At 31.8% G+C, this 13,354-nt stretch overlaps 1 protein-coding gene across 6 annotated transcripts in view; it reads right to left on the bottom strand.

The window, feature by feature from the left end:
- Dph6 (diphthamine biosynthesis 6) overlaps positions 1–13,354 on the bottom strand; it is a 165,697-nt gene that overhangs the window by 36,508 nt on the left and 115,835 nt on the right. For 4 of the 6 annotated variants that reach the window (XR_007343917.1, XM_048793514.1, XM_048793516.1 and 1 more), the window contains one exon: positions 910–1,095. The exons of the other annotated variants lie outside the window; for them this stretch is intronic. Coding sequence is in view for 3 of the 4 variants with exons in the window: in XM_048793514.1 (XP_048649471.1) it covers positions 910–1,095 (186 nt within the window). In the remaining variant the exon portion in view is untranslated. The remainder of the gene's footprint in view (positions 1–909; positions 1,096–13,354) is intronic. 6 annotated transcript variants of the gene reach the window in all.

The raw sequence follows: 13,354 nt of genomic DNA, 5'->3' as shown, positions 1-13,354 counted from the left end.
TATATATATATATATATATATATATATATATATATATATATACACACACACACACACACACACACACACACACACATATATATATACATATACATATTAGTACATATATAATGTAGTGTGTGTGTGTGTGTGTTTCTTGCTGACAAACCAGGTATGGGAAATACAGGAAAGAGAAAAGGCAAAGATGATTTCCAGGCTTCTGGCTTTGGAAAAATTAAAAAGAAAACAGCTCTAGCAGCCATTATATCAGATGTAGAGTAACAGAATAAATATAAATTTGGGAAGGAAAATTAAGGGTGAATGCTATTTTAGACATTGAGATTCCTATGAAATCACCTGAGAAGAGATATCTAATTGGCAATGAGGTAGATGGTTCTGAATCTAGGCAAGAGGTCTGGGATGGATAATAAACTCAAAATAGAAGTTCTGAGATGAAATAGCTAAAAAAAATACATAATGTGACCAGAAAAACCCAGGAAAGATCATGGAGAAATATAAATTTTAGTAATTATAGTTAAGAATGAACTGTCCAAAATATAAATCTGATTTAGTCATTTTCATCCTCTCTGCAAACTTTACTAAGTATAATTAACAATTAAAAGTTATATATACTTCAGGCATGATTTGATATATGTATACCTTTTGAAATATTCACCAAACTCAAGCTAATTAACATACCTATTACATCACACAGTTACCTTTTTTTTTAACATGGTGAGATACCCAAGATCTATCTTCTGTACCCCACAAATCTGTATCATTACTATGTATGAATTAAAATAAAAAACTCAAGAAAATAAAAATTAAAAGTTAACTATTTTTTAAATCTACCATTTTCACAAATTTCAAGTATATTACAATATTGTTAATTACAGTCACATTGTTATACATTACATCTCCAGAACTTACCTTGCATAATTGCAACTTGTCCCCAAATACCCCCTCTTCCATCCAGCCTGTGGCAAATAACCTTTCTATTCTCTATCGTATTGAGTTTCACATTTTTTAGATTCCACATATAAATGAGATCATGGAGTATTTGTCTTTCTCTGAATGGCTTATTCAGCATATTGTCCTCCATATTCATCCATGTGGCTGCAAAATGAAATGATTTCCCTCCTTTTTAAGTCTGAATAATATTTCTTCATATAGACATACCACATCTTCTTTATTCATTCATCCAAAGATGGGCACTGAAGATGTTTCCATATCTTTGCTATTGTAAATAATGCTGAAATGAACATGGGAGTTCAGAAATTTAAGATACTGGTTTCATTTATTTAGATATATGTCCACAAGTGGGACTGTGAGATAATATCATAGTTCTAGTTTTAAATTCCTGAAGAACCTCAGAAACTATACTATTTTCCATAATGGCTATAACAATTTACATTCCTATTAACAATTCTTTTTTCTTTAACATTTATCTTTCTTCTTACTGATAATAGACAACTTATCACTTCTAATAATAAACAATGTATCAGATGTGAGGTGATCTCTTTGTAATTTTTATTTGTATTTCCTTGATGATTAATGATGTTTAGTACCTGTTTACATATCTATTGATCATCTGTAGGTTTTCCTTTAAAAATGTATTTTCAGTCCTTTGGGCAATTTTTAGTCAGAGTATTTATATTTTTGTTATTGAGTCTCATTAGTTCCTTATGTAATTTGGATATTTACCCCTTTTTAGAACCTTTAAGGTTTGCCAATACTGCTCCCCACTGTATAGGTTGCCTTTTTATTCTGTTATTTATTTTGCAATGCAGGAAATTTTTACTTTGATGCAATCCCATGTCTGTTTTTATTATTCTCGTCTGTGCTTTTGGTTTCAGGTGCAGAAAATAATTACCCAAACCAAGCCTCTTCTATTTTCTTCAAGTAGTTTTATATTTTCAGGTCTTGTATTTAATTATTTAATATACTTTGAGTTGACTATAATATATGGTGCAAGATAAGGGCCTGATTCTTATGTATGTGTATACCTAATTTTTCCTAGCACCATTTGTTGAAAAGATTACCCATTGTGCATTGTGTGTTCTTGACATACTGTTGTGAGATAAGTTGGTCACATGTGCATATATTTACTATTTTCTTTTTTAAAAACTCTAGCTCTATAACATGTTAGAAAATCTGTAAGTATAATGGCTCCAGCTTTATTCTGCTCAAGATTAACATTGGTGATACCTTGTGGGTGCAGTTGAATATTGGGATTTTTTTTTCTATTTTTATAAAGAATGACAATAGAATTCAATAAGGATTGCACTAAATCTATAAGTCATTTTGGAAAATATTGAAATTTTTTTTGTAAAGTCTGAAGAATTTTCTACATATTTGATCATGTTATTAGCAAGTAGGAATAATTGTGCTTCTTCATTTATTATCTGGATGCCTTTTTGTTTATTTTTTGCCACATTGCTCTGACTAGATGTCTAGTTCTATGCCAAATAGAAGGTAAGAGTGGGCAACCTTGCCCTGTACTATGATCTGGGAATTTTCTATTTTAAAATCCTTAATCATACATTTGGGCAAGATAGTTATGTGAGCATGGGCATCAAATTGTTCCTTTTCTTCCATTCCCATTTCAAACGTCACTGAGATTATAGAATAAAGGATAAAAAAATATCAGAATTACAAAAAGTAGTAAAAATTTTTCATTCATATACCCAGAACTTAAATTACATTCTGCTTGAGTAAATGTGGAATAAAGATTAAAAAAAAAAAAAAAAAAACTCTCCTATGACTTCTCCAGTGCAAGAATAACTGACTAGAAAAAGATGTAAGCAAAACTATGGAGAACATAATTCATGCCTACTTTAGACCTTACATTGTGAGATTCAATACCACATCTGGTTCTTATGTAAGTTTACTTGAGTAGGACTTATGCATGGTTATAGAAATTTACCTATATATGTTAAAGACAGCAATCAATACAACAGTACCGATTTATAAGAGAATTTATGAAAGGATAAGCACTATAAATTTTATAGCACCTCCTTGCTCCAAGCAGTTTAATACATGCATTTGTGCTTTTAGCTAATGCAAGACATTAAATTTTACCATCATGACAAATAAGGAATGTTTGTATTAAGGTGCTAAACCTAAATATCTGCTTAGGAGGTATACTCATTAAATAATCTGACTGCTACATAGAGAAACAGAAAAACACTTGCTGACTTATTTTTTGTGAGGAGATTTCAGGAAACAGTCACATGTTATCAAAAAAGTAATTTTAGTATAATCTGCGTGACATAGTCATATACCATACAACTATAATAGAATTCTCTCCTGTTTGTGACTATTATATTTTATATGTTTTTAATTTGGAGAAGAATTAGAACTACTGGTTGTGATAAAGGCAGAAAGGCAGGTTTTTAAATTATGATGTAGTAGATTTTTAAATATATATGTATGTATATATACATGATATACATATACAATATAAGTATGTACGCACTTTTTATGTATGGAGATAAAGGATATATATATATATATATATATATATATATATGTATGTACTGGATAAATAGAATCTTAATCCATTCAAAAATTTAAGGAATATGTGGGGATAAGTGCATGGAGTACTGCATAGATGGCATACATTAAGAGCTTCTGAGTGGCAGGCCACTCTTCTCATGCTAGGCGTGTGAGCAGCAGGCCGCTTACCCTGTAGGCACAGCCCTGGGCATGAGGCCATATGTTGCAGTCCCTGTGCTTGCTCCACGACCCACTCCTCGACTGGTCACTACAAGGACAATTAGCAGAAATTGCATTGGTGGCTGCCTGTAATCTGCTTAGCTACTGCCTGAGTATATATATATGGTAACTGTGCAATAAAATCAGACCTGCTCCTGCTTGATCTCCAGAGGTCTTGATTAGCGACTCTGCAGCCACACTCTCCTTTACCCTGTTCCATGGACCTCCTCACTGGACGAGAGAGAGTCCACGCAAATATAAGCACCAAGCAGTTGTAGGCCTAACTTACTTTTAGAACAGCTTGCCCTAACTGGTAAAGGAAATAATGTATATATAGATGCCCATATATATGGTAAAATGAACCCTAACAGCATTTCTTTCTCCTGCTTCCCATTACAACTAAGCAAATGGTAACTCTATTAAGAGATGGACGGCTATGTGACCAGTGTTATTTTTATTTAAAACTACATAAACAGAATTTGATATTTAATCACTGGTGTTGTTTTTAAATTGAAAATGCAGGTAACTCACAATACATTTTGGAAACTGTTAAAACTCTCAACTTTTAATGTTTCAATTCTTGAGTCATAAGTTTAAAAACTCTGTGCTAAATTACTCTGAACAAAGATAGAATATATTTAAATCACAATTAACTATACATGAAAGCATATTAAGTAATCTTTTTGTAAAAAATAATTATTTGAACAAAGTTCAGGTGTAAAAAATGTTATGTTAACTATAGAATATGAAAGAATAACAAATTGCTTTTAACCTTTACTGTTCAGCATTTTTTCCCTAGGAGGCTATTACAATAAATGATTTTAATTATGTCCATTATTATACAAATGAATGGCAGAAGAGCACAATGTGTAGAAGCAATAATTAACATGCCTTATCTTGGCTTACTGGGCAGTGATAAAAAAGGAATCAGATTAACATATAGGAATTACTACAGGTGAGTATGCGTAGGAGTGGAATTCAGCAATTGGGATTGCTGCACAGTTAAAGCTCATAGTTCTAATTAGTATGGGCATCTCTTAATGTTAACCAAAAGGGTGAGAATTTTAAAAGTATACGTTAAAAATAAGAAGGAAAGTCTGTTTAGCAGTCCTTCAAGCAGGCAGGAAGAGTTTAAAAAGTATTTGAACTGCTTGGAAGACAGATAAAGACCTAGATAGGAGAAATATACATGCTGTGACATTTGAAAGGTCAAAAGAGAAACTTGTGGATCCTGTTAAAATTAAAAACTGGAAACAATTTGGTAGAGACATTTATGAATAAGTTTAAAGTATCCAGAACATCTTACAATCTGACATTTTAAAAAACACAATACCAAAAATGTAGCCAGAAAAGGAAGAATCTCAGAAATACAAAGACAAAAAGTAATATGAAAACAAACAGGCAATGTGAATGGTTGGACTAACTGCTGAGCTTCTCATCAGAAAATGAGACAGCAAGTAAAAAGATAAGAAGTAGCATGGAAGTTAATTCAGTTTTGTTTTGCATTGACCTTTGCTGTACAGGATAGTGGGGGAAACGACTAGTCCAAGGGCACTTTCTGAGAAAAACCAGTGGGGCAAAAGCAGAGAGCAAATCTCCTAGGAGGAAATAACAGAGCAACTTGAGAAATTCTACAGCAATAAATCACCATGGCCAGATGGTATTCAACTGAGAGTTGAAGGAAATAAAGTGTGAAATGGCTGAGCTAAAGATGAGGATATGCAATGTAACTGAAAACCAGCACTGTTTCTAAATATTACAATTTTGCTAATATGAACTGTTTCTTTAGGAAGGACAAAACAATAAAATTAAGATTTATAAAATTACAGACCAGAGGATTTCTTGTTGATAATGGAGAAACTGATAGCTTCCTTTAACATCAGGATAAGGTTAACCTGCTGAGGTCGAATCGCCCACTGAGTCTATAAAGAGAACACTGTTTCTCTCCATCCTATTAAACTTATCTGGAAATGTCAATAAAATACTAGAAAGAAGTAAACCAGTAAATGTAATTTATTTGGGAGTTACATGAAGCTTTTAACAAGGTCACATGTGACTGTTGGGGAAAATAAATAAGAAGAGTCTTTGGGAGAAGTCATAAGAGAAACTTCAGTCGTTAATTGTAAAACTTGCTAAGTAATGAAAACAAAGTTTCAGGAACTATTTTTCTTTCCTTCCCTAATACTGGGTTGCCTCTTCCAGAAGTATAGATAATTTTCAAATAAAAAAATTAAAAGAATTTCACTACTGGGGCTGGGGTTGTGGCTGGGGTTGGGGTTGTGGCTCAGCGGTAGAGCTCTCGCCTAGCACATGTGAGGCCCTGGGTTCAATCAAATTAAATAAGTAAAGATATTGTGTTTAAACAAAAAAGAATTTGACTATAGATAAGGAGGAAAGGAAGATGAGATTCCAAATCAAGAAAGAAAAAAACAGATTCACAAGCAATGTAAAATAAGCATACTATAAAAATTTATATTCATGAAATGCAATCTGAAAGCTACAACTGAGTATAAGTGCTTTATCAGTGTGGTTTTAGTAAGCATAAGATTTTAATAAAAGCTAACAAGTAATAATGTACGAGAAAAATTTCTATGTATTCACTTGAGTACTATCTCCTTTGATGTGGTCACTTTGGGACATCATGTTTATTAAATAGTATGTATTTGCCCTTGATCCAATTATTTCTGAAAATACTACTGTAGAATTGTCTTTATAGTCAATAATATATTGGTCTGAAATTATTCAATAATTCAGAATAGAGCAAGAAATCACCAGGAAAAGAGGGAATTTATCTCCAAGAAGCAAACTCAGCATGCAGCTAAGTTCATAGGATACATTTAATTCTACAACCTTAAATTACCTCTCTGTCTCATCATGGAGCACTATTATTCAAGGAAAGAGCAGGGGCCATGCAGTAGAAGCTTGAAGAAACCCATACAAGGGCCTGGGGTACCATTGTATATCATTATATGAGAGTCAATGTTAGGAATTAAGACCTGTTTCACGACAACTTCTTCTTGCTCTTAGAACTATTCTCTGAACTCACAGAAAGTACTAGCGGCCTTTCAACAACTCCTGTTCTCCTTGGCTCAGTAACCTGCTGCCTTCATTTCAAAGTAAATATAACCCCTTTAAATAGTTCACATATGGCACCATTACTTGTCCTTTCATTGTTCTGGTCATTCAACACTATGAATTTTAGTTGTTTCTGTGTCCCATCTTAATGCAATCTTTTCCCATTTAAAATGGCAATTTCTGCTCATTATAGGAAATAAAGAAATACATAAAAAAGAAAATTTATTTTTTTTCATAATAATACTCACTGAAGATATCTGTTGCTAATACATTGTCATTTTCATTTTTAGGGCTTTTTTCTATGAATACTTTTGGTATAAACTTGAGGTCCAATTTTTTTTTTACTGTCTTTTTCTTCAATTACTATAACTATAACCCTCTTAAATGAAAATGCCTATAACAAACATGATACTTCCCATATTAACTTGTTATTCAATCTTTCAGAGCTGATTGCCTGTTTTGGCAGCCACAAAGGGCCAATGATACATATTAAGTATAGCATAAAACCTCTTAGTTTTTTCTCTTAAGTACTAGTATTTAACCATTTCTTCTTATCCTATATTGTATAATTGGTTTTAAGGATTGATATTCAGAACTCTATATATACCTATTACATTTTACCTCATTTCATAATTCCTCATTTCAACCAATTAATATGAGTCAGTATTCCAATTCTGTTATTCGAAGTATTACGAATCACAGCAATCTTTGTCATCTGAAAATCTAATCAGCATGCCATTACAGTGCTTACTCAAATAACTGTGGAAAAGAGTTAAAAGAGTTGGATAAAGAAATAATGATGTCATATATCAATAAGGGTCCTTCACACTTGTTCATAACAACCTATTACCAACTTCATATTAGGTTTATTTGTTTAACTAGTTGAATTAATTAAGTTGTTTGTTTTATATTACATTCCTCACATATACACTCTTATATACACATAAAGTTTGGTGTCTTTATACGAGACATGTCTCTGAGAAACTAAAAGTAAATTAAATCACCTTTTAAATAACAAAAAAATTCAATTTGAAAGGATTTCTGTAATGAAAAAAGCTACCCCTAATATGAATATACTTTGATAATGCTGTTTTATATTAACTGCTATTGTTGTGCAATTTTAATGAGTTAGGATTGCAAAGTCAAAACTGATTTAATAGAAGCTGAAGATTTTAGAAAGAAGAGATAAACCTAGTAAGGTGGAAAAAGGAAGAAAAGATTAATTTGTTAATATAGATCTCAGTGCTGGAGTAAATTAACCTTGCTAGTTTGCAAAGAATGAACTATCAAAGATGATATTTACCTGTTCAAATAAATGTTCAAGTGAACCTTGAGCTTTTCCAGTGAAAGAAGTGGGGGAAAAAAGGGCAGAAGTAGTTTTAAGTTATGGTAATACTAATGCATGCAGGATGGAGATCTAATAATTGCATACTTGCAGCAGCATGCACTTCTGACTGGAGTCTATTATTTGTTGATGTATTCACTGATACTTACTTTATATAGTACCTATGGTATTTTTACCTAAAAAATAAATAGATAACCTGTATTTTAACTTTGCCACTTCATATATTAAATAACCTTCATACTTAAAAAAATATGCAATTACTATAGCACACCTGAATGACCCCAGAGCACACAGGCTCCATTAAATTTGCTTATGTCTAATTACTCCTGCCAAAGGCAGGTGAGAAATAATTCTGATAAGATATTTTATCCTGTAGCCAAAAAATAAACTAAGATGAAATCAGTGATTTCCAATCAAATAACTATCTAAAATTATTTGCTCTTTAATACCTTATAAAGCTGGGCTTTATGCAATAACCACTATAATTATGTTTTTAACTAGTAAAATCATTTCCTCCTAGCAAAATTAGTGTAAGTCATTAGTGTAAACCATCATCAAGGCTAACTATGAGTGTATTTCCTGTATTTCTCATGTTAAACATATGATTTAGAAATTGTGATACTGTTTCAAGTTTCCTAGAACATGTATCAATATTTGATCTGAACTATGTTTAACAAAGTAAGTAAAAATGTGAGATTAACGTGCAACATATAAATCTCCAAATCCCCAAGGCTGAATCACAGTTTAGACAATGATATTTATGAATCTGTCAAAATATGAAAACAATATCTTCTAACTCCAGTTCCATTGAACACTATACACTTTGTGTTTTTGCTTATATTCCATTTGTTGCATGAGAAGTTCTCAAAGATTTTTTTTTATATTTTTGTAGTTGTAGATGGACACAATACTTTATTTATTTTTATGTGGTGCTGAGGATCAAACCCAGTGCCTCACACATGCGAGGTAAGCACTCTACCACTGAGCCACAATCCCAGGCCAAAGACTCTTAAATGTGGAGAAAAGAAAGGGAGGTGTTTTGAATTTACATTGTAGAATAGTTAATACAACACCTCTAGGACCCCTGAGGTTCTTCTTTGCAAAATAGGAAAGTGAAACATGTAAGAAAAATCTCAATAATTTCACTTGTTGTCATATATTATAGCATATCGAAAGGTTCTCAGTAAGTACTTACAAGTAATAGGTTATATAGTAGTATTTATGTGTGTAACATATTTAACTCTTCAAAAAACTTTCACATATACTGTCCCATTTCAATAGTAAAATTACAGATTTTTGACTTTTGAGTCTAGTAGTCTTTTCCTGAAGATGAAATTAACCCATAATAAAATAAAGAAGTGCTCAGCAAGCTAGTGTGCAGTCATGGTTGTAAATCACTGATGTAATGTTGCACAAAATATGAATAAAATAAGGATGAGTTCTCTAGTTAAACAAAAAAGGATAGAGGTATATGACAAAGGAATATAAGAGACGAAAAAAGTCCTATATGATGTTTGATGCATGAAATAGGTTAAACTGGGAAATATTTCATGCAAAATACATTGCTAATTTGTAATGTTGAAGGAAATTCTCGTCTTATAGCATGAGTTGCAGTGGGGTTTTCTGTCACCATTCACCTTCCTTGTTGATAAGTTTTTCAGACTCTCATTTATAATAGATATCTTAGACTATGTACAGATCCTACTAGAAATAAACCCAAAGAGTACAACTGGAAAAAGGAAAAGGAGACTTACTCTGGTGGTGCTGCAGGTAGTGGGGTGGGGTGAGGTAGTAGCTAGAAATTGATGAATTGAAGCCAGGTGCCGTGGTACATGCCTATAATCCCAGCAGCTGAGGTGGCCAAGGCAGGAACATCATAAGCTCAAAGCCAGCCTCAGCAATTTAGCAAGGCCTTAAACAACTTAGGGAGACCCTATCTCAAAAAAACAAAAACAAACAAATAAACAAAAAAAACCAGAAGGGGCTAGGGATGTGGCTCAGTGGGTAGGGGTTCTTGGTCCAATCCCCAGTACCAAAAAAAAAAAAAAAAAAAAAAGTGTGTTGAAATAAAGTTTCCTAAAAGCATTTCCTGAATCTCAGGGAAGAAGAGAAGAGGTATACCGATAGAAAATTTTGAACTATTAATAAAATTAATCACAAAGCAAATATCAAAGTTATTTCCTAAGGAGAGAAAAAAAATCCTTAAATATGTTAGCTTTCACATGTTGATGCAAATCAAAGATAATCTGGGATCAAGGAAAATATATTTGACATATACACAATAAATACCTGAGACAGATATTTGATATATTCTACTGAATGAATTAAAAAGAAAATAACTGGACCAAGAATAAGTAAGTTGTGACATAAAACAACTAATGGCAAGCATTCAATAAAACTCCATTACCATATTAAGTGATGAGCCAGATTTTGGTTTCTAAATTAATTACCATTATACTTGATCACTAGTTCTCTGCCTTGGCTTACTATTGGAATCAATTCCCACTGCAGCTCTAAAAAATACATGTGCCTGAATACTATCTACAGTTACTTTGATTTAATTGATCTGGAGTGTAGCTTGACAACTAGAATTTTAAAAAGCTTAACAGGTAACTGTGATATGCAGCCAAGGTTGAAAACCATTGTTATGGGAACCTGACCTGGGCCCATGTGTGTATGAACAAGTGAAGAGAAGGGAGGAAGAGTGTCTTTATTTGGCTGTGACATTCCCAAATGTATTATATCAGGTTGCCCAGAACAACATATAAACTGTCAGGGTACGACAACACATTGCCCTGAAAATATTTATATTTATTTCATTATCAGTTAAAAATAAGTACAAGTCAGACCCAAATAGGAGGCCTATTTCTGAAAAAATACAGGAGGATGGTTTGAATCAAAGACTAATGCTTTGTATTTCTGGAATCTTAAGTATTCCAAATAAGACTGAATTTCTAGTGTATCTGTAGGGCCAGTCCCTTAAATTCCTTATATTGACTGGAAAGGCTAGGAAGACACTATTAAAATTTTGATGATGTTGTTATTTAAAGAATTATAAGTTAAAGAATATTTTTGTAAAGATTAAACCTAATTATTAGTAGGATGCATTCCTCCTCAAGCAACAGAGGACATTAAAATATTCTATATAGCAAAAGACAGAAAATATGGACTAAAACATGAAAAATTCATGATATATGATTAATAAAATCAGATGGAAAATTAAGAAGTAGCCTATCAATTCTACCAGTAAACATAGTGAATTAAAAATTTTTAAGATAAATATTGGGTTATAATAAAGTCTAATGCTTTGCTAATTATAAAACATGCACGTAAAAGCATATGTATACATACATACATATACTCAAGGAAAGGTTAAAAACAAAAGAACACACAACAATATATAAGGCCAATGTAATGAAATGTTGCAGTAGTCCTATCAAAGCAAAATTCATAGCAATGGTATTAATAAGGATAGATAAAAGTTTTCAAGTGATAAAAATTAAATGGAGAAAAAAAATTGCTGATGAGGTTTTATGAGTTAAGTAAGACTCTACTGTTACAAATAAAATAAAATAATTCCTTTCTTCCAGAATAACTAACATATATGGCCTTCCCACAAAATATATACATCTAGATGATGAAGACAGATTTTTCAGACCTTGAAGACAAAGTATAGAATCTTGAAAATAAGGGTGACCATAAAGAAAAGATATTAAGAGACCAAGAACAGAATATGTAAGAAATCTGGGATAACATTAAGAGGCCAAATTTAAGATTAATTGGTATAGATGAAGGCTCTGAAATGTAAGCTAAAGGAATGCACAATCTTTTCAATGAAATAATATTAGAAAATTTTCTAAACCTTAAGAATGAAATAGAAATTCAAATACAAGAGTCATACAGGACTTGAAATGTACAAAAGCACAACAGATCCACTCAAAGCCATATTATAATAAAATTCCTAACACACAAATAAGTATAGAATTTTAAAAGCTCCAAGAGAAAATGGACTGGTCACATTTCGAAGTAAATCAATCCGATTTCAACTAATTTCTCAATCCAGACCCTAAAAACCAGAAGGCTTAGAATATATTACTCAATACGAACCTCTGAAAGAAAGTGAATGCCATCCAAGAATACTATATCCAGGAAAATTAAACTTCAAAAATGAAGATGAAATGAAAGCTTTCCATGATAAACCGAAGCTAAATGAATTCATAACAAGAAAACCTGCACTATAAAACATACTCAATAAAATATTTCATGAAGAAGGAAAAATAAAAACGAAAACTAACAGTGGGAGACATTATACGAGAAGAATAGTAAATTAAAGTAGAATCAATTAACATTAAAATATTATCATTAAAACATAAATCAAAATGGCAGGAAATAATCATCTCTCAATAATAATACTGAATGTAAATGGTCTAAACTCTTCAATCAAGACATAGGCTGAAATATTGGATTAAAAAACAAGACCCCAAAATATGCTACCTGCAAGAGACTCACCTCATAGGCAAAGACATCTACATAATGAAGGTAAAAGAATGGGAAAAAAACATACCATTCACATGGGACTTGTAAACAAACAGGGGTAACTATCCTCTTATCATATAAAGTGGACTTTGATCCAAAATTAATCAGAAGAAACAAAGGTGATTACTTCATATTGCTTAAGGATATCATACATCAATAAGGTAGAATATTTATGCCTTAAATATTTATGACTCAATCAAAAAAGCATAGACACACATCACACAGACTCTTCACAATATTAAGAATCAAATAGACCACAAGAAAAATACTGGGTAACTTTAACATGCCTCTTTCACACTGGATAGATCATCTAAACATAAACTAAGTAAAGATTATATAGAACTAAAAAACACAATTAATAATACAGATCTAGCAGACACCTACAGAATATTCCATCCATCAATGACTGAATTCACTTCTCAGAAGCACATGGAACATTTTCTAAAATAAACTATCATGTACGTTAGCAACGTAAATCTTAGCAAAAAACAAACAAACAAACAAACCAAAACCCAACCCAGAAATACAGAATCAATACCTTGAATTGTATCAGATCAATATGGAATGAAATTAGAAGTCAAAGATAAAAAACAAAACCATTCTTAATATCCAGAGATGAAAGAATACAATTTCAAATGATCAATGGACAACAGAAGAAATCAGGGGAAAAATAAAACAATTCTTAGAAGTAAATGAGAATAG

Source organism: Marmota marmota, unplaced genomic scaffold (genome assembly GCF_001458135.2).
Source record: "Marmota marmota marmota unplaced genomic scaffold, marMar, whole genome shotgun sequence".
NCBI lineage: Eukaryota > Metazoa > Chordata > Mammalia > Rodentia > Sciuridae > Marmota > Marmota marmota.
The sequence above is the reverse complement of the archived record's forward strand: the minus strand, read 5'-3'. Positions and strand labels throughout refer to the sequence as shown.